Source organism: Rhamphochromis longiceps, linkage group LG5 (genome assembly GCF_057381845.1).
Source record: "Rhamphochromis longiceps isolate RC_006_pf linkage group LG5, R_longiceps_female_GT1.1, whole genome shotgun sequence".
In the NCBI taxonomy this organism is placed as follows: domain Eukaryota; kingdom Metazoa; phylum Chordata; class Actinopteri; order Cichliformes; family Cichlidae; genus Rhamphochromis; species Rhamphochromis longiceps.
In genome coordinates, this window is record NC_140561.1 from 13,270,494 (window position 1) to 13,291,000 (window position 20,507).

Below are 20,507 nucleotides of genomic sequence, written 5' to 3' on the forward strand. Positions count from 1 at the left end.
CAGCATATGCAAACAAAAATTAACTTTTGCATAACTCCATTTTAATAATTGTATGACATTATTAAACTTCACAACTTTTCCCAAACTACTATAAGTTTAAGGATCTTTTCTCACTTACTCATCTGAAAATAAAGTGCTCCGATATTAGAAACCGGCATAAATACTTAACTGAAAGTGAGCTGCTGTACATTCATCTTCACCTGACGTATTTGACTTTACAAGACTAAATCAGGTGCAACAGATTTATATAACAAAACCAATGTCAGTTTCTTACATCATTTTTTCAGAGGTAAAATATCGACCCCGTTTTCTTTTTAACTCTATAAATCTCTCTCCATAATTTTCCTCATACCTGCTTTGGTCCTTTGCTCATGCTGAGGCTGCTGACTTCTGAGGTTTAGATTGAGTTTAGCGTTAGCTACTTTTCCTTTGTTAGCTTCTTTAAAATGTCCACGTTCAGGTGATGCAGAGGAGTTAAGCATTGGACTACGTTTGTCTTTATAAATGTTTTTCAGACTCGTCCATCTGTACTTGAATTTATGTCCTCACAGTGAAGAGTTTCCATGGTGAAGACATGTTAGCTTGTGGATTTAAATGTGCGCACAACTATAGACCAGCTTGTAATCAAACATCTGGGAGGCTGTTTGGCTGGTCATTGGTCTCTACTGAGAATGCTGGAAATCGGTTGATTTAAATCATGGATTGATCGATGCATCTCTAATAAAAAATGTCTGCTTTTTTCTGAAAATGGAGAATAAAATAAACACAGCAGGCCATTTCAGAATTTGGCAAGTTAGGAATTCTAAGCAGTCATTAAAAGAACAACAATGAGGTCTTTCATAATGCTTAAATATTTCAAAAGTCCCTTTGACACGTCCTGATTGGACTGTTGCAAACTTTAGAGCTCTGAAAGGAGTGTCACGCAGGTTGCATCGATACAGATTTGCAGTGTCCTCATGAATATGCCTGCTTAAAATTGCCTTAGTCTCTCAAATGTTGTCAATAGCCTTTCTTTATTTTTGCATAGAAACTAGTAAGGATCAATCCAGGGTTGACTTATTGAAAACTTCCTGTAATGGAACTCACTTTGTCCTGCCATCAGGGCTTTTGATTGATGATAGGCTTTTTGTAAGTGGGATGGTGTCTTGTTCAAGGTGCATTTCTGACTCAGTGCAGCTGTTTACTGCCTTAATGTAGCTCTTCACAGTGTATGTAAGAGATTTATCTGTGTATATATAATGTATAAACTTACTAAGTAAATAATTCAGTGAGATAATGTAAGGTTATTTGTTTTTATTTATTTTTATTGAGTTTTGAAAGGTGATGACTGACAGTGGCTCCTGTTAAAGTACGTCTCCTGCTTCAGTGCAGCCTCTTCACAAAGTCATTTCATCACTAGTGTAACAATAGATACCATTAGGTTCTCATATTGCTCACATTTCTATATAACAGTTTCCATAAAGTACTGAGTTTTATTATCGCTTTGTTTGTCTGTTTTTAAGAATGGTTTTAATATAACTGTTACAAAGGTAATATTTTTGGAAAGCTGCTGAGCTTGTTTGAATAAATGTTATAATAGGATAGCTGGAAACTAGAGTTTTTTGGGGGGAAATAGTGAAATTGATTTATCAGATGATTTTCTTTATGCATCACTTGACACTTTGTTAGTTACACCCTGTTAGTACTGGGTTTGGACTCCTTTTTGGACTCACCACTGTCTTCGCGGCATCAATCCAGCAGCAATACTCAGATCGGCTGTACAAACCAAGTACAGTTCACACGGTCCTATGTGAACTGTACCTCAGTTTGATGTTTTTAGCTCGCACTTGGTGTGTGTGGTCTTCTGCTTTTATAGCCCTATGCTTCAAGTTTGATGTGTTGAGCATTCAGAGATGCTCTTCTGCACACCACAGTTGTAACAAGTGGTTATTTGAGCCGTCCTATCAGCTTGAAGGATTCGATCTCCTGTGATCTCGGGCATCAAGAGGCCATTCAGACCTCTGTAAACACTAGTGATGGTTGTGGGGAAATACCCCAGTAGATCAGCAGATTCTGAAATAGTTACACCAGCCTGTCTAGCACCAACAACTGTGGCACATTCATAGTCACTTAAATCAGCTTTTTCCTTATACTGATGTTCAGACTGAACCAAAGCAGGTTCTTGACCATGTCTAGATGCCTAAATGCAATGAATTGGTTCCATGTGATAAGCTAATTTGTGTTAATGAGCAGTTGAAGAGATGTACCTAACAAAATTATACTTTGCATACAACATCTTAGTTATATAGATAATGGTAACTGGTCATTTTTATGAACCTTCCAGCAACCTCTTTGAAAAAATATTAACATAAGGTGAAGACACTGCTTAACTGTGCACCATTGCTACATGTGCAGCAGTGTGGGGAGCATTATAAACAATGGAGTCAGAACCACTCTTAATTTGATTTTTCAATAATCAAATGAATCGTTTTAAATATGCCATTTAATATTTTGTGAGTACATATGTATGATGTAATTACTACGAGGATATGTGAATTTCATTACATTGCCAAAAGAAAACGTGTGTGGCGGAGTCTTTCTTTTACAGCCACAGTGCTGAAGTCTCTTGTATGATAAATCGCTTGTGTTGAGAGATAATGTTCCTGTACTGTTAACACCTGCCAAATCAGAATCACATCTTCACTCACTATTCGCTGGATCCTGTCTAGACTTACTTCCAAGAAACAAATGTGTTGTTTGACCCGCCGTGTCAACCCTTTGAATTTTTGAGTAACAGATTGACGAGCAGTGCAGCATTGACGCTCGGCTGTTTATGGGCCTGATCAGAGGTGATTGCCTGCTTTGTAACCTTCCCCTGTAAATTAAGGCTTATGGCTCCAATAAATTTTCAAGGGAGCTGGAACTGCTCTGTCAGATGGTGACTTTTTGACATTGTTCTACTCTCATAGTGATAAAGACAACTGCTCTAAATTAGCCTTAGGATATTGACTCCTTAAGTTTAACAGAAGGGCAAATGACAAAGTAGTGGCATGTCTTGAAATGACTTTGCAAAGTGCCAAGATCAGACATACCCTAACTGTGGTGACACTTCTCACAACAAGTGTTGTTTGACATTGTGCATCCTGCTCTCAACTAAGCATGAGACTGCACAATTCTGTTCCTCTTAGGAGGAAGAGAAGTCCTGATGTTGCACGATGCCGCGCTGATAACCATATGGTCCAGCCAGAGAGGTGTTTTGGGACTAGTGTTGTACATACCAAGATTTTGTCCTTCAACACCACTGGTGGATCAGTACAGCTGCGACAAGGACTTGGCAATCTGATGCATCTGCTGCCATAGCACTATCTGTCCTTCCTGTGCCTCTTTGTGCGAGGGCACAACCAGTGAGTGTTCTGGAAAGAGAGCGCCTGCATGTCTATTCTGCTCATTTCAGTGTTGCAACTATTCTTGTTTGCTTGTTTGTTTTTTGCGTGTAAATCTCATCAGAATTTAGTGCAGGGAATTCAACGTATGAACTGTGGTCTTTAGATTTGTTTACCTTTTTGCAATTCTTTCATTTATGCTAACTATCTAATAAGGTGCCTTTGATGTGAATCGTTTTTGCAGATACTTATGGAGCAAAGGACCATGTCAGGTTGTTTTTGGCTCTTTGTCACATACACGTGAATGTGTATCATCTATTTGTTTAATTACACTTCATCGTGTCTTTTCAAATCTAATATAACCACAGTACACTGAGCACTGACTCACTTAAGGCATATTTTTTGATTTTTCTATTTTTCTATTTTTGCAATTCCATCAGAACATAAGCGTGTGCAAAGCTCCTCTCTTTTATCGTACTTTTCTAGACAAATTTTATTCGCACTTTACAGCAATAACCTTGTGCACCAATACTTTGTTGGAGTTTTACTTTACTGTGTTAAAGGGAAGAAAATTTAAATGTTGATCAAGTAAGCAAGCAGACAACCCATCAAGATATGGCTAAATGTTTGATGTTTGCTTTTAGCATTAAATGAAAAGCCCTGTTAGGATCCATCTTTTCTACAGTGTATTGCTGTGACATTTTCAGATCACTCGCTGAATGTCAGGACTCTTGCTGCAAGCATGCCAAAAGCAAAATCTTTCTCAGAATAAGTGCTTACTCAGTTTAACTTCAGCTTCCCTTTCCTCTGCCTAATTTAAATGTTATAGTTAAGTTATTTTTCCGTGCTTTTGCATCAAATCTAAAATGCAGTTGCACAGGTATAAAGAAGACAAGGTTGAGCTAATAATAGAGTGGTATGGCATTAATACTGTATGACTTTGTGGTTAGTTTGGGGTTATTCCTACCTCCTGGACATTTGCGTGTTCCTGTCCTGAAGGGAAAACCGGAGACAATTTGTGTGGGCCTGCGATGGTTTGTCAGTGGGCCAAGTTCTTCGAAAGTATGGCTGGAATGAGAAAGGGGACTTTTTGATTTACAGAGGAAAATTGTTCCTTCAGTTTTTTTTTCTTCTGCCTCCTCTTACCTTCATATATTAATATAGAGATCATTATTTATCATTGTCACCACTCCACCTCTCTTTCTCCAGTGTGCCCCACTTCCTTCACTTAAATGCATCCATATGAGAGATCTTGAGTGCTTTTGTCTGTAGAGAGGTTTGCTCTGAATACTTTATCCCATCTTGGGCCCATTGCATACAACTTTGTTTGTGCCAGTGTCTAGTCTAGTCACCATTGTGCACAGCAAACCTTAACCTTAAGAATAAGTAGAGCAGTAGTTAGGCTGAAGGACTGTGTAGGATCGTCTCTAGAGTGCTGCTGATGATAATTACTGTAGAGAGTGTGTCTCGAGGGACTGCAGGCCAGCTGCCTGCTTGCCTCCCTGCCTTACTGCCATACTGTCATCCAACACTTGCAGCTTTTTTGTTTTTTTTCCAGGGCAACCATGCAGTACTCAGATTATTTCTCTTCCTGTCAAGATGTCAGCACTATCATGACTTTCTTGTCTGAGTGCAGGATTAGAAATGGCTGAAACCATAACTGTTTCAATGATTAGTCCGAAAGGAATTTTAAAGTAGTGATATCTTTATATGGTTCACAGTATCTATTGTTAAGGTGGCAAATATATCTGTGCTCTGAGTTGCAGCATCTGGGGAATTGGCTAGTATAAAAGGTTTTGCAATACTGTAATTCCCATTTGACACTTTTCTTTAAGCCTTACTGTTTTCCTGTTACTCAACTTTGAAATAACAGAGTTTATGCAATAGCCTTGCATAAATATTAGCATTACAGAATGACAGTTAACTAAAATGTTCCTGTACTTTAAAATCTGTCAGTGATCGAATGTACCGTCCTCTCTGTTTAAATATTTTAAAAAAAGAAAGAAAAAAAGTAGTAGTAACGTAGGCCGGGCAGTTAATTGATGTTTCTTTTTTAATTAAAACAAAGTAAATTGAAAATGAAATGAAAGCAATAATTAAGAAACGGTAATTGCAACACTGTGATAAAGATTATTGTGCAGCATTTCCTTTGCAGTCACGCTGTTGTGTATCCTTGTTGTAAATCCATCACACTTCTTTTACAGTGGTACATTTTTGTTGCTCCCTAAAGCCAAAACTTGGTGTTATATTTAAAGTTCAAGAAAATCTAGTGCAAATTTCCATGAATTACTTTTGTTCACTTTCATAGCATTTCTTTTTGTCTCACCCATGTTACTCAGAGAACCAGGGTTATATTGATGACCTTACGTTTCCAGATTCGGAAACTAAATAAGCATCAAATAAACATGATTTAAATATTGACCTGCAAAATTTTAAATAAGACTTCAGTATTAATCAACAGCCCTTACTTGAGGATTTTATGCCAAGGCACAGTGACCTCGTTATGGGGGTGCATGTTTGCTCAACACCATCCTACGTTACTTCACTATGTGGATTTTTACATTAATTTGTCTCCCATTTTTATATTGTTATCAGCAGTAAGAGCCCATCTTTGATACAGACTATTTGTCTGTGGATCTGCGACACAGTAAAATGTGCCTCAGGTTTCTTTCCATTCTCTGGTGTTTTGCCCAAGGTAACTGTCAGTGCCTGGAGGGCCACCTCAATCCCTACCTGACTTTCTCAGTATGCAGGGGTTGTTATTTTAGGAAGTCTGGATATCTTTTTCACCCTCGCTCACCCTTTCTTTGGGTGACAGTGAAGCCTTATTAGTTTGAATTTATTTAACTTTCCTGAGTAGTTTTTCTAGACCACAACAGTGTTTCTAATAATATATGCATAAGTCAAAGATAGTTGAAGATGCCTCCTGTGGAGGAGAATAAACACTGACACTTTGGGTTTTTTATTTTCTTTTTTCAGATTAAGTAGACAAAAATTAATTGACATGGTAACTGTTAATGAAAATAGTCACTGGTACAAACACTCAATTAGTATGCTGTTTTATGATGCTGATGTATTTGTGGATGACTCTTAACCTCTGTAAAAATGAAACCTCAAGTTAGAATAATACACTGCAGACTAATACATGAAATTGTTTCATGCACAAACTTGCACTTGTGTAGTTGAGGTTGACTACACACTGGCATTACTGATGAGCATAAGAGCTTGGATACTTTGCAAGTATCTATATACATACCATCTGACCATACTGTGATGCGTCTTAGGTCACTCGGATCAAAGCATTTAGCTGTCTGGTTAATACGTGTTGGTGTGATCTGATGATACTTCCTATTAAGGTGTTTAACCTGGCCCTGGGAAGGGTCCCATTTGCCACTTTCTTTTAAGCCCATTATAGAGTAAAAGATTGACAGATGGAGTTATTCATTTAGGCAGCAGAGCTGATCCTCCTGGGGCAAACAGTTGGGTGGCAACGGAAGTGGATGTTTTAAGAGAGAGGGCCCTGCAGGTACCTGACAGCAGTCAAGTGAGTCGGCAAAACAGAGGAAACGTGTTTTGCAGCTTGGTTTGTTAAGGCTGTGTGAGATTTTCCGCTAAAGTGGACATAAAGGAGTGAGCGACAGGCAGAAAAAAAGAGTAAAGTTTTAAAGTCATACACATCAGCCAAGTTTTTGGCCAATACCACGCAGTACAGTTAATTTCCTGCCCTTCCTTTGAACCCCATCCACGCACTGTGAAAGAATGACATTATCAGAATGTGCTGCATTAGAGGGATATGGGTAATAGACTTGGAAGCATATATGTGTACAGTACAAGCTGTAATAGCTAAAACATATAAATAGTGTAGTATTACAAACAGTACTGCAGAGGTGACCTGCACATGCCCCTGTTTAGTGTAGGCCAGTATACATCAGCGTGCGCTGCTCTCCAAGAAAACAACCTATTTTGGCTGTAATGAAGTCTCTCGACAGGCTCTCACAAGAGCTGGAATGGAGAAAGCATGCTAATAGTGTGCTGTGGCACAGAGAGGATTGGTTTTGGCATGAATTGTGGATTACTGGTCTTGCAGTTTTGTTTTCAGTCGAGGTCCACCGATGATTGTAGATTGAAAAGGTTTAACTTGGCTATTACCTATTTAAGGGACCATGTCAAGATCATTATCCTTTAATCACTAATAACCATTAAGTGCTAGTCGGGGTTACATTTTACTCCGTCTATCAGTAAATGGTTGAAAGAACATCTCTCTCTTTCAATTCCCTCACTCTTGTGTGTTCCCCCTTCGTGAATGATGGAGTGACTGATGACTTTAAAAAACACACAGTGGCCTTTTCACGCCCCATGAACCACTGAATCAAATTGCAGCCTAAAAATGCAGACACAGTCCATGTGCGTGCGCTCAAGTGAACAAAAAATGGCTTCTATTGTTGCCTGTTTGGTCCCTACTGTAAGAAGCTTTCAAAAATGTAGTTTCTGCTCCTCTGTCTTTATTCCTCTTGAATTCAAACTACATTATTCATTCACTGCGCACGGGTCTCACGCTGTTTGCAAGTGTGAGCAAGAAACATATAAACATGTTTGCTTGCTTGCAAACATTTTTACCATAATCTGAAGAGGTCCAAATAGTTAAACATGACTTAGTACGCAGAAGAACATGATTCTGTTATGGTTGTTTTTTTTTGTTGTTTTTTTACCACATCACAAATCCTTTTCTGTTTATGAAAAAGTCTATAAATAATTTGTTAGACTTATGTCATAAACTTTAGACAAAATGGCATTGTTTTGATTTTTTTTGTTTTGTTTTTTTTCTTGCCATGAGTCATCGAGAAATCGACAATGCTTCCTTAAGCACAGTTCCTGGTTTGTAGCATTTGACGTTGTTGCATTGATCTTTTGACAGTCTGTTACTAACAGAGTTTCAATAGTACACAAAAGCAGTGGATTATGTCACAAGTGATCATTGTCTTCTACATTTTAGATCACTTATGTGGCCCTTATGCTCATGCAGGTGTCCCTGAATAACTAATGTATTCTCTAACAGCATCCCATCTCAGTTTAACTCGACTGAGTCAGCAATAACATATTGTGTTGCAGTCCTAATGTTATCCTGATGTAAGTTTAATCTTTACCGGGTAGACAAATAGAAATACTGAAGCATTCTTTCTGTGCCGGCCGTGATTTAGTTCATAGTTCTTGTTTTTCCTTTACTTTAATGGAGTTTCTCTTCTTAATGACTCCCCAAAGACCTTTGCTGTGAAAACATTTGCATCCAGGCTCACATACAAGCCTGCTGGTGCAGAGGGATTCTAACTCTAACACAGTCTATGTCTCACTGTCGCATTAAAAAGCCAATTTCTTTTTAATAGCAACAACAGCTGGAGCTGACAGGACCGGTGTCTTGCTGATGGAGCAAACGGCTTCTTAGCTGTCCTGCAGTTTAAGCCCAAATGCCTGCCTCATTACAGGAAAAGAGAGCGTAAAATAGTTGGAGAGGAGGGAGGAGAGGAGTAGAAGATATATCCTATACTTGCTATGTGTTGTTAGACATGTTTTGGTATTGTTTAATGTAAAGAAAACACAGCAGAGTAGACAGGCTTGGCGATGTTAAGGTGAGGGGAAAAAATTGCCATTGTTAGATGTGGTGGGAGCCTATTTGCACTATTAACTTTGTTTCATTTACACTTTTACTCTTTCTACCTCGATCTTTCATCTAGTGCACCTGGTTGAGTCCGAGGAGATGGCTGAATCTACAGGAGTACCAGAGCAAGAAGCTGATGCAAGAGAGTGGCGTAGCTGTCCAGCGCTTCTATGTGGCTGACACAGCTTCTGAGGCACTGGAGGCTGCAAAGAGACTCAGTAAGTAGAGGACACACATACAGAGACATGTGATTCACTTATGTCAGCAGCTGCAATACGTTGTTGTTTAATATTGGTTTGTACCAGTGCTCATTCGTGGATTTCACTGATACATTACTTGAAGCTGTATGTTCAATGATTATTTGGGATCTGTCACAGTTTTTCACATTTATGGTAAATGGCCTGTATTTGTATAGCGCTTTTCTAGTCCCTAAGGACACACCTGTCATCCACCCATTCACACACACATTCACACACTGGTGATGGCAAGCTACATTGTAGCCACAGCCGCCCTGGGACGCACTGACAGAGGCGAGGCTGCTGGACACTGGCGCCACCGGACCCTCTGACCACCACCAGTAGGCAACGGGTGAAGTGTCTCGCCCAAAGACACAATGACCGAGACTGTCCAAGCCGGGGCTCGAACCGGCAACCTTCCGATTACAAGGCGAACTCCCAACTCTTGAGCCACGATCGCCCCCAATTTAATGAAAAGCAAGTTTAAGGTCAGTCTCAAATAAACTGGTGAGTCTGTGTTATAGCGGTCAGAATTGTGTTATTTTCAATTATTTTCATGCAGTATAGATTCAGCAAGTGCACTTGACTGTATTGCATTTGTAGCTCTCTTTTAAACACAGATGTAGTGAGGCATAAGCTAATTCCTAATTATTCTCTTACTGTAGTTTTAATGAGTTAGTGTAATGGTAAACGGTAATTGTATTGCTGTACCCAGTAAAACCTTAACGGTCCTATTTGTGCCGCATGGCTCTTTGGCCCTGCTACCCAATGTGCAAATGGCTGTGTTTGCAATTTAACAAGGCTCGAAGTTTTATCATGTTAAATTCCATCTTTGCTGTTTGCGTACGTGTGGGAGCTTGTGTTTTTGTGGTAGTGCCTGCTCAGTTTTTCATCACGGCATTCATCCATACTAATTTGTTTCGCAACCTCTCATATAAAGTTTCATATATAAGTGTCAAGCTTTTGTTTGGGTGTGTGTGTGTTGTATAAAATTCAACTTGCTGCCTCACACAGTCATACAATGTAAGGTAGTGGCCAAAATTGTGATTTTTCTTTTTCTGTTTTTGTACTTGTGGTACAAATTTTCACAGATGCATTGTAAGCACAGTGTTAAGCACACATACATATGTGTGTGAACCTACATCTGTCCTCTACCTTCCCTGTTCTACTTTCCTTTCACACACCAAATTGTCCAACACGTATAGTGTGTATTTCCACCCCCAGCTTTATATTTTATTCAGTGTCCTCTCTAGCTACAGCAGCAGCTTTCTGATAGTGCCTCCAGGTTGGTTGTCAGCCAGTGAGGTGCCACTCTTACTGCTGCCTTTGGGCTCAAGCGCCTGGGGCGCTGCTTTCAGTGGCCCTGGTTAAGATGCTGGCAAAGATAAACTGAATAGGGGAAGAGAATATATATTTTCATGACAGTATCTAGAATGTATTGCTTGGTAGGGGATGAAATGGAGAGTCGGAAAACTTGGACAGAAAAGTTCGAAGGGTAAAATGTAATTTTTCTGCACTTACATAGCTTATTTTACACATACCTGAATTTTAAGGCCATGTTTTTCTTGTTCACTCATTAACAAACACATTAAAACACAAATGGCAGCGTTCACCTGCCATCAGGAACAACTTGGGGTTCACTCTGTTGCTAGCTCTGCCATTAGTTTACATTCCACACTACCACCTAAATTACAGCACAACAGTGGAATGGACAGTCTAATGAAACCATCAGACAGCCTTAAAGGCATGTGTGCTCTCAATTCAGACAGCATTTGTCCATTGACAGTACATGCACTCACCAACCATTCACATATTCAGGTTTTCTTTGTCATGCAAATACTGAAAGGTGATTTAAGTGAGTTTCAATGTGGCATGGTTGTAAGTGCCACATTAGTTAATGGGCTGGTCCGTGTATTTCAGGAACTGCTGAACTACTGGGATTTTTCCGCACAACCATCTCTTGTATTTCATAGAGAATGGTCTTTAAAAGAAGAAATATCCAGTGAGCAGCATTTCTCTGGAGAAAAATGACTTGTTCATGTCAGCAGTCAGAGGAGAATGACCAGAGTGCTTCTAGCTGACAGGAACGAAACAAAGAATCACTCGTTAGAACCAGGGTATGCAGAAGACCGTCTCTGAAAGAAAAACATAATAGAACCTTGAAGAAGATGGGCTACAGCAGCAGAAGACCACACCGGGTGGCACTGACTCATTAAAGTTAGAGAGAAGATTGGAAAAACATTGCCTGGCTTGATTCTTGATGTCTGCTGCAGCATTTGGGGGTGGCAGCAGCTCAGGAGGTAGAGCAGGTCATCTACTGATTTGAAGGTTGGTGGTTTGATGCCAAACATCCTTGGGCAAGATACTAACCCCAAGTTGCTCTGTGATGCATCCATCTGAGTATGAATGTGTGCCAATGTTAGAGCACTTAAAGCAGGGGTGGGCAACTCCAGGCCTCAAGGGTTGATGTCCTGCAGGTTTTAGATCTCACCCTGGGTCAACACACCTGAATCAAGTGATTAGTTCATTACCAGCCTCTGGAGAACTTCAAGACATGTGGTACGAGGAGGTAATTTAGCCATTTAAATCAGCTGTGTTGGATCAGGGACGCATCTGGTGTGAGTAGGTTAATGTGACATGTTGTATAAAGCGCTTTGAGCGCTCCAGGAGAGTAGAAAAGCGCTATATAAGAATCAGTCCATTTACGAATTACATTTGGATTGTGGTCATATGGCATAAACAACTTCCATCCTGCCATCATCAATTAAAGTGCTAATAGTGAGGAAATGGGTTTGCATTATCTTGGTGCACTCTTAGTATCAGTTTAGCATTGTGGCCTCCACAGTCACCAGTTCTCAATTTCATGTAGTTTTATTGATCTTATTTCTTATCATATCATAAACAAATCGCATGAGCAGTCACAAAATTATGAGCTGAAAATTGGTAGGAACACATTCAAATTACAGCTCCCGCAGCTGACTGGGACCTTTTTTATGTTACTAATGCATTTCCAGTGTCCCTGACAACAAATATGTTAACCCAAGTTTTTGCAGTAATTTCAAGTCAGCTTGGTTAACCAATCCCTTGCTTCCCATAGTCCCTCAGAGCAGCTTTGCCCTAATATCTCTATTCATGCACTGGGCTTTGGTTGGTCCTTATCTGTGTGTGGCTTGCACTTTTTGTGCCCTTTGACTACTGCTGGCTCGCTAATAAAGCATGCAAGTGAGCATCCACATATGGTTCATTTCTTCAGACACACACTGACTGACTTTGTCTGGGCCATTTTAGGTCATACATAAATGTGTTAGAAAGTAAAAAAGGCAGAGATTAATAGTCTTTAGTTGAGATTTGTGGTGCTGATATACAAGCCGAGGCTGTGCCAAGCTTTGTGTCTGAGGCTGTGATGGGAAGGCAGGGAATGGAGCCAGCCTAGGATGAAGATCTATTTCATGGCTTTCCACTGTAGAGGACACGTGGTATGGCTCTCTACAAAAGATATGGATGTTTGGGGTATCTGAGCTGATCAGAGTGACTCACATGGATTTCGATGTCCTGCTGCGAACCCCTGATGTACACACAATTGAATGAACTCATCAAACATTGAAGCACGGGCACAGATGAATGACATTCATGGAGTAGGCTTGCTTCTATGAGCAAACATTCACACCAACTAGTACACTCCTCTCTGCTCTCCTCTCTTAACCGTGAAGTGGTTAAATTGGCAGTTCAGTCACAGCAATGTTACACAGGAAAAAAAACTCTCATTCCTCTCATGGACTGTGGAGTGGTCCAGCTCTGGTAAGGTGGGCACAGACCGATTTGTTCTATTGCTGCTGAGGACAAACAGATTTTATCCTTCTCTATCAAAGCATTAAAAACATGTATCTGGAGCAGACTTTTAATTCGCTTTAACTTGAATGACACTCTTAGGGGAGAGTTTGCATTGCGTCAGATGGGTGATTCGCTACCAGGTAATGGCTCATAGAAAGTAGAGTTTGATTTCTTTAGTGTTGTACTGGGTGAATCCTGCAGGGAGCTTTTGTGATGGCTGGTCCACTGGGACACTGAAAACGTTACCACACTAACTGCTGCTGTCGGTCCAAAACCAGTGACCCACATCCACTATTCACATTCACAAGCTACTAATTTTTGTATTTTGTGTGTGTATATGCATGTACAGATTACAGTTTACATCTACAAATTACACTTTTCCATCTAAGTATTTCTTAATCTAACCTTAATATGTAAATACTTTAAATGAAAGTTAGAGTTTGTACCATATTGCCTGATAATGCCTGATTTGGAACAGATTGTTTTCTTTAGGTAGATTTTCATCACCATAACCCAAAAATTTTAATATGCAAGTAGGAAATCAATCCTGTCATTTGAAGACTGCATCGTCTCAGATGCTGTGCCTGGAGCGACCCCCTGCTTGGGCTTACAGCAACCTGATGCTCGTATTCCCACGGGGATCACTTTGAGCTTCCACCTTCCACATCTGTTCTTTTTGTTCCTTCAGCTCCTGGTGCTTCTCGACGTTCTCATGCTCCTTCTTGGGATTACCACATCTATCACTGCTAATGTTTTTTGCTTGTCAGCCACCACCATGTCACCGTGGAACTGCTTAAAGTTGAATTCCTGCAGGATCTTAGCTCTGCTGTTCTCGAGCAGTTTTGCTTGTATGTTCCGTGTGGATTTTGGTACGTCTTGCCTATATTGGACAGAGAGCTTTTTGTACACTATCCTTGCTATATAACCGATCAGCTGCAGACCAGTTTTATTTTATATCTCCTTGAGTTTATTCAGATAAATTGCATAACACGATCTTGTTACAATGGAATGTTCTCCTGGGAAACTTTGCGCCCTGGCATTCATGTGGATGTTAGTTTGACACATACTGCTTACCTAAGCATTGTGCAGACAAAGCACAGCACACTATAGCAATGACGCTTTCCATAGGGACCCCAAGTAGGACAGCGTGGCCTGCCTCAGAGTATCACAGGCTCACAATTGTGTACAAAGCCCAAGGTGTTGACCCAGCTTTCAAACTCATCAGAGCCACCTTTAATCCAAAATTTAAGGTGCAGGCCAGAGATGATTCCTATCTAGGAGCCACAACCCAGCAGTTCACTGGGCCTAAAAGATCTTTGGGCAACATCCTACGCCAGAAACAGCACATCCCAGATATCCTGTGTCCATGCCAAACAGGGCAAAGTGGTTTTAGTGAAATTAAAACCTAACTAGAAGGAACGGTGCCGTCTTAAAAGCAAGCAATCATACTTAATATAAACACCATTGCTATTTTTTGTTCTGCATACTGCACTTTATAAAGACAGTTTAAAGAAATAACTTTTTAGTGCATTTTTGAAAGCGCTGTTTCTTATCTGCTAAGGCCTAAAACTTTCATAGGCAGAGATTTTTCACAAATGCTTTGTTTGAGATGTCACAGTAACTGCAGTAATGAATATAGATTTTGTGTTTGCCTTCGAAGCAGATTTGCACGGCCATGCACACAAATATACAAACACACATACCTGTGCCCTGCTACTGCCAAAGAGAATATGATTATGCAGTCCACTTTGTGTGTCGCCACCCGCCTGACAGATGCATCTGCAGAGCAAATCTTGATGGATTTTCAGTCTGATTTCTAAATCAAAACCACATTTTCCCTCTCTTTTCTTGGTACGAAAGCCCTTCATGTCTGCCATTTCCTCTGCCTCCCACAGAACTCGTTCATTGACAGAGCAGTGATGGGGAAAAAACATCGGTCTGGATTCTTATCTTAACCGCATGTTGAGCCTGTGTGATGAATGGGAGCAACATATACTTGTGTATATGTACAGCTTACATCAGATGGCAAAGTGTTCTCTTTTAGCATTGTCATCTTCCTGACTTTCCTTTCAGAAATTGTGCTGCAGTCATATTCTCTGCGTCCTTCATTTTTCCCTTTCTTGTTTTCAGTTTTATACTTTAATCTTTTCGTACTCCTCGCTCACCTCAGTCTCCCTCTGCTGCTCTCTTCCTCTCTTTGTGCTTAGCACAGCCTCACTGCCAGAATGACAATTAACAGAGGAAGGAAATATTTTAATTTATTTTTTTCCCACTGCTATGAATATTCAGTGTAAACAGTTTTTATGCATGGCTGTCAAATCTCATGTGTGCTTATTAAAAGGATGGTTGGTTTGATATGTTGGCTTACTGAATAATAGCAAGCTACCTTGACATTAGCCAACCCTTTGATGAGGCAGGTTTATGTGTGTGTTTATGCAGTTTTGCAAATTTGGTTATTCTTGTATATTTTGTGATGTTGCTGGATAGGAGAGGGAACGAGAGCTCTATGGGATGTTCCCAGCTCACAGACACATTTACATTGGTTTCCACTTTTTTCCCCTCTGAAGTTGAGGTACTTTAAAAGCACTCAGATTGTCGGATGACATAGACGTCAATCTCAGAATAAAAACCGTGTGTGGGGGAGGGGGAGGGGGAGGGGGTTATTCTATATATAGTGGTTTATGTTCTTAGAAGTGAAAGAGGCTCTTTTGTTGGTCAGGATCTATTGTACTCAAGGGAAAGAAGCTCATATTGTTTTTTGTACGTATTGTATCAGTAAAACTAGCTTCCATACATTTTGTTGAACTTTGAAGTGAACAAAAAACCCAATATAAACAACAGCTAAATAACAACCTAATTACAGCTGCATACAATAGTTACATGGGCTGTAAAAGCCAAAAATTCTGTCAGATGTGGAAATTTGCAAAAGTCTTAAGCCACCCCTCATTTTTTAAAAAGTATTTTGTTAGGAAGATTTTTATTTTTATTTTAAATTGTTCTTTGGGAATCACCTTGTTGGTGCTGGTACTGTTTTTATGCTTGTCAAACTCCGCTGTTTTTGGCTTTTTTTTTCCTAGATTCATTGCTAATGGGAACAAATTTGTTTTTGTGATAGGCTGCTAGTATCAAAATTATCAAAATAAAATAAACTGTTTACGGCAATATTTTTTCATCGTTTTGATGGTCACTGTAGTGGCTGTATTAATTTCTTAAAGTGCTCTCTTTCTCTTGTAATATAACCACACTACGGACGGACAAGCGCCTGTTTTTATGTGTTGTCGTTAGCAACAACGACGGTAAAACCATCGCGTGTCCGCTTGTTTATTTTCCATATAAACCTTTCACAATAAAGCTCAAGATCCTGTTGAGACTTTTCAAAATAAACTGAATCACGTGAAAGATGCAGAGTGTTTACGGATGAGAAGTAAAAAGGAGCTGTCAGGTGCTAAAAAATAAACCTTGGACTCAAACGTTAGAACAGGCTTTTCCCCGCAGCACGGCGTCTAATGAATACTCACAAAGAAAACGGCGGCCGTTACAACTTATGTCTAAAAATGTATCGTTTCAAGCATCGGTTAAAACACTCGACTTCAGGTACATGACGCGCAGCTGGAAACACTTCACGCAAGTCGAGCTGCCCGAGATTCACAGAATTTACAGAAAATGTTAAATTTTTGTGATTTATATCGTTATCGGGACGATAGATGTCTTGTATCGGGATATGAGATTTTGGTCATATTGCACAGCCCTACAGTAGTATTATAAAATACTATATTTTTATCACATGCATGACAACATGATCATAATTCGGTCGTGGGGAAAAAAAAGTGTCCCGCTGTATTTCCTGTTCACTCCTTACTTGAATGATCTTTAAACCTTAGAGCTTTCATCAGACTGTCATGCTCTAACCAAACCTTAACCGCCACATCTCCGTATCTCAAGTTTCCATACGCAGCATAACCTCATCAAAGCTCAACCTATATTTACGGTATGTTGAACCAACACTTTCTGTACAATTCATATGAAATATGCTTAGTGTAGTGAATTCAGAAACTGTGCTTCCAGATGCAGTAAATGAATTAAATGTAGGTTATATGCTCGTTTAGATGATTGGTGTTTGTATGTGTAATGTTGCTCCAGCAGCCAGTTTCTGATATAATCACTGCAACCATCCTAGTTTTGTGTGACTGGTTTTGAACTGTCTTTATTTTTTTTTTTTGTATCAGATATACGTTTGATTTGTAGTACATGCTCCATCCGTTCAACATCGGAAGAATAACAGCATGAATGAGCATTTTGTTTTTCATCCATTTTTCGTGGAATCTGGATTTTCAGGGTCGACTGAGTACTTTGTGAGTGCTTAGCTGATTTCCTGCACAGCAAGTTTAGCATTTTCTTTTTCAAGTTTTCTTCAACAAAATTGGAACAAAACAACAAAAAAGGTCTTTCCATTTCTGAACTACTTGGCTCCTGTAATTGTTGCTTGCAGGTGTATTATTTATATTTGTCTTTCTTCATAATTCAGCAAAATGTGGAAATTCAACAAGAGTATATTTGACAGACTTTAGGTAAAGCACCGCTTTAGGCAAAGCACCACTTCTGTGTAGATGCCAAAATATATGTGGGAAAGGCTTGATATTTCAGTAGATGCTGAAACAGTTACTGCTGACATTTTGATTCACTATTTGTTTAACAATTGTAGGATTGAACAAGTTATTTTACTGCTATTTTATTATCAGTATTATTATTGCATTATAACCACGTAACAAGCATTGCATTAAAGCATATATTGAAGCTGTTAACATTACATTAAAGTCTGTTATTTCAGGTGGTATCATAATCATATAATAATCTTTCATTGCAGGAGCAACTGTAATCATTTTATACACATTGCATTTTGGTGCTTATTAAAGAGTTGAAGCTTGGTCAGTTAATTGATGGTCAGAAGCTTCGTCCGGCGCGATGTCCGGCCGATCTATTGAGTAAAGTGGCCTAGAGCTATGGAAAGATTGCATACAGGCTTACAATACATATATCACATATAATCTAAAAACAGGCCTGAATAAAGGCCTGAGTGTATTCAACAACCTGCTGCGTTTGAGTTTGTTTGGTAACAGATGACTCAGAATAAGTCAGGAAGTATACTTCTGAAATGTCTTTGTTTCCTCTGTAAAGTGTGCATTTTTTGGTGGTTATTTTGAGGAGCTGTCTGGATGAGTTTATTTGAATAACCAGGTTGTTCATTGTTATCTTTTTCTTTTGTATTCTTTTATTAAGTTTTAAGTAGTATCATTTGATTAAAACATTTATTCAATATATTACACATATAGTTTCAGTTGTGTACGTGCGTGCCTTCGGTCTGGTGGAAAGGTTACAAGGTTTAGCTGGTGAGGTGAGAGGTGAAACTGAGTGCATTTCAGGTCAACACAAACGCACACCCACACGTCAGACGTGTTGATACATCACAATAGTTCATTAGTCTTAACTAAACTCCTTACAGTCTTACAAGGTATGACATAACACACACATACACTTTTGCTGGTGATGCGAATGGTTCCACTTCCTCTGGCAGGGTGCAGAGAAACATTTACACCTCCAACTGAGCCTGGCGCTGCTGCATGAGATCATCTAGAGGGTACCATATGCCTCTACACCAACCCCACACACGGCCTAGCCAGTGCCATCTGTCACGAAAATGCACTTTTCCACCATGGGCATCACCACAAGTCATTTTGAGGAGTTCCTTATCTAACCATGACGCACCTCACCTGAGTCCTCCATCACGCTCCCCTCCGATCTGTCTAGACTGGCCTGTTTGCCACCAGAAATTCTGTGCTGTGCTTTCTGTGTTTATTTTTTTTGTTCTTATTTTTATTTAATATTAGATAATTGGGGTGTTTGTCGATCATTATAGCTGCTTGAACATCTTGTTTTATTGTAGCTTTATTTCTTAATGAACATGGGACATCGTTGCATTGGATTAATACAAAAGGGTGAGCATGAGGCATTCTTAAAATTCCCTATTACATCAGATTTGTTTTTTTCCTAATGAATAATGCAAGTAAAAATGTGTGCTGGTTAAATCTTAGTGAAAAATAATTTAACAGCAATTATTGTATGTGTGTTCAGTTACTGTTCAATTATAAAGTGCCAGAACTGCATAAAGTCATTGGGGCTAAACTGACGGGCTAGAACTTTGTTGTGAAGGTCAAGATTTCTTATTCAGCTGATCACACCTTCATAGCTGATAAATTGTATGACTCGACAGACTTGGTGGTAACACTCGGCAGCCGTGTGCTGTTCACACTGAGGATCTAAAAATGAAGCAAACAGATCAGGCTCGGGTGGTTTCTCTATTTCTTTCCAAACCTTCACACCTTCCTGACATTTCACCAGGCTTAATGCTCCGCTATGGTACTTTGTAGTGTAGTTGGGGGATATGACTAATTACTCTATTCAATGGTTAAACTAGGTAGACTAGTCTGTCAAACTAGTGCCATTACACAGCTTTTTTTTTTCCCCAGTGAGGCAGTAAATGTTACATTATAGCAGACTCCACTGATGAAAGTCGGTATTTTTGTTTGCAAAAGTCAGAAAATGGAGCACAGACTTTTCTAAGTGTTAAAAATCACTGCTTTAGTCAGCAAAGCCTGGCAGGTTGGAAATGAGGTCTTTCTTTTTCAGTATGTTATTTTCTTAAGTAGCAGTGTTTCTTGCACAAATAGGTACATTTAACAGTCATCAGAGGGAAACCCAACCTGCCACCTCGTCTCAGAAATGAACATCTGCTGTAAATGGCACTATATGAAGCGATATTTGTAAGCAAGGTCTGGATGAGTCAAAATTGAGTACTTTGGCCATGATCACCAAAGGTGTGATTAGAGTAAATATGGTTTACAATTTTATGAAAAGAAAAGCTTGAAGAATTAAAGTGAAAAATTCTCGACTTTAAGCCTCTAAGGCAGCTACTGTAGTGGCAGAGGAAACATTGCACGGATAGAGGGAAGACGGCATTTGTTTAAAGAGCAGTAAATACTGGATGCAAATGTCATGCAGTCAGAGGATGAAGTAAAGGCCTGAATGGAGAATCATCCTGGGAAGTTATGAGTGGAAACATTTTGGATTCAGCACCACAGATCGAAAGGGTGTGGATGGAGGAAAGACAGTTTGCTCTTTTGTATAAAGGCAACTGTCTTGCATCGACACAACCACAATAACATATCCAACACTGCATCTTAGCTTGCCATTGAATTGAATTAGTGGAAATTTTACTAAATGAAATGAATTCTACATCTTAAGTAGTTTAAAATTAGGTTACATGAGATGCATTCAAATGAAGTGAAATACATTTCATTATCTTTTCTTTAATTCAAACTTGAATGAAAAATGAATGCGAGTGCCAATCCAACTGTGTTTTTTTTTTTT

General features: G+C 39.4%; 1 protein-coding gene across 1 annotated transcript in view; it reads left to right on the forward strand.

The window, feature by feature from the left end:
- suclg2 (succinate-CoA ligase GDP-forming subunit beta) overlaps window positions 1-20,507 on the forward strand; it is a 116,193-nt gene that overhangs the window by 7,412 nt on the left and 88,274 nt on the right. The window contains exon 2 of the mRNA XM_085405933.1: window positions 9,092-9,233. Within this exon, the coding sequence (XP_085262059.1) occupies window positions 9,092-9,233 (142 nt within the window). The remainder of the gene's footprint in view (window positions 1-9,091; window positions 9,234-20,507) is intronic.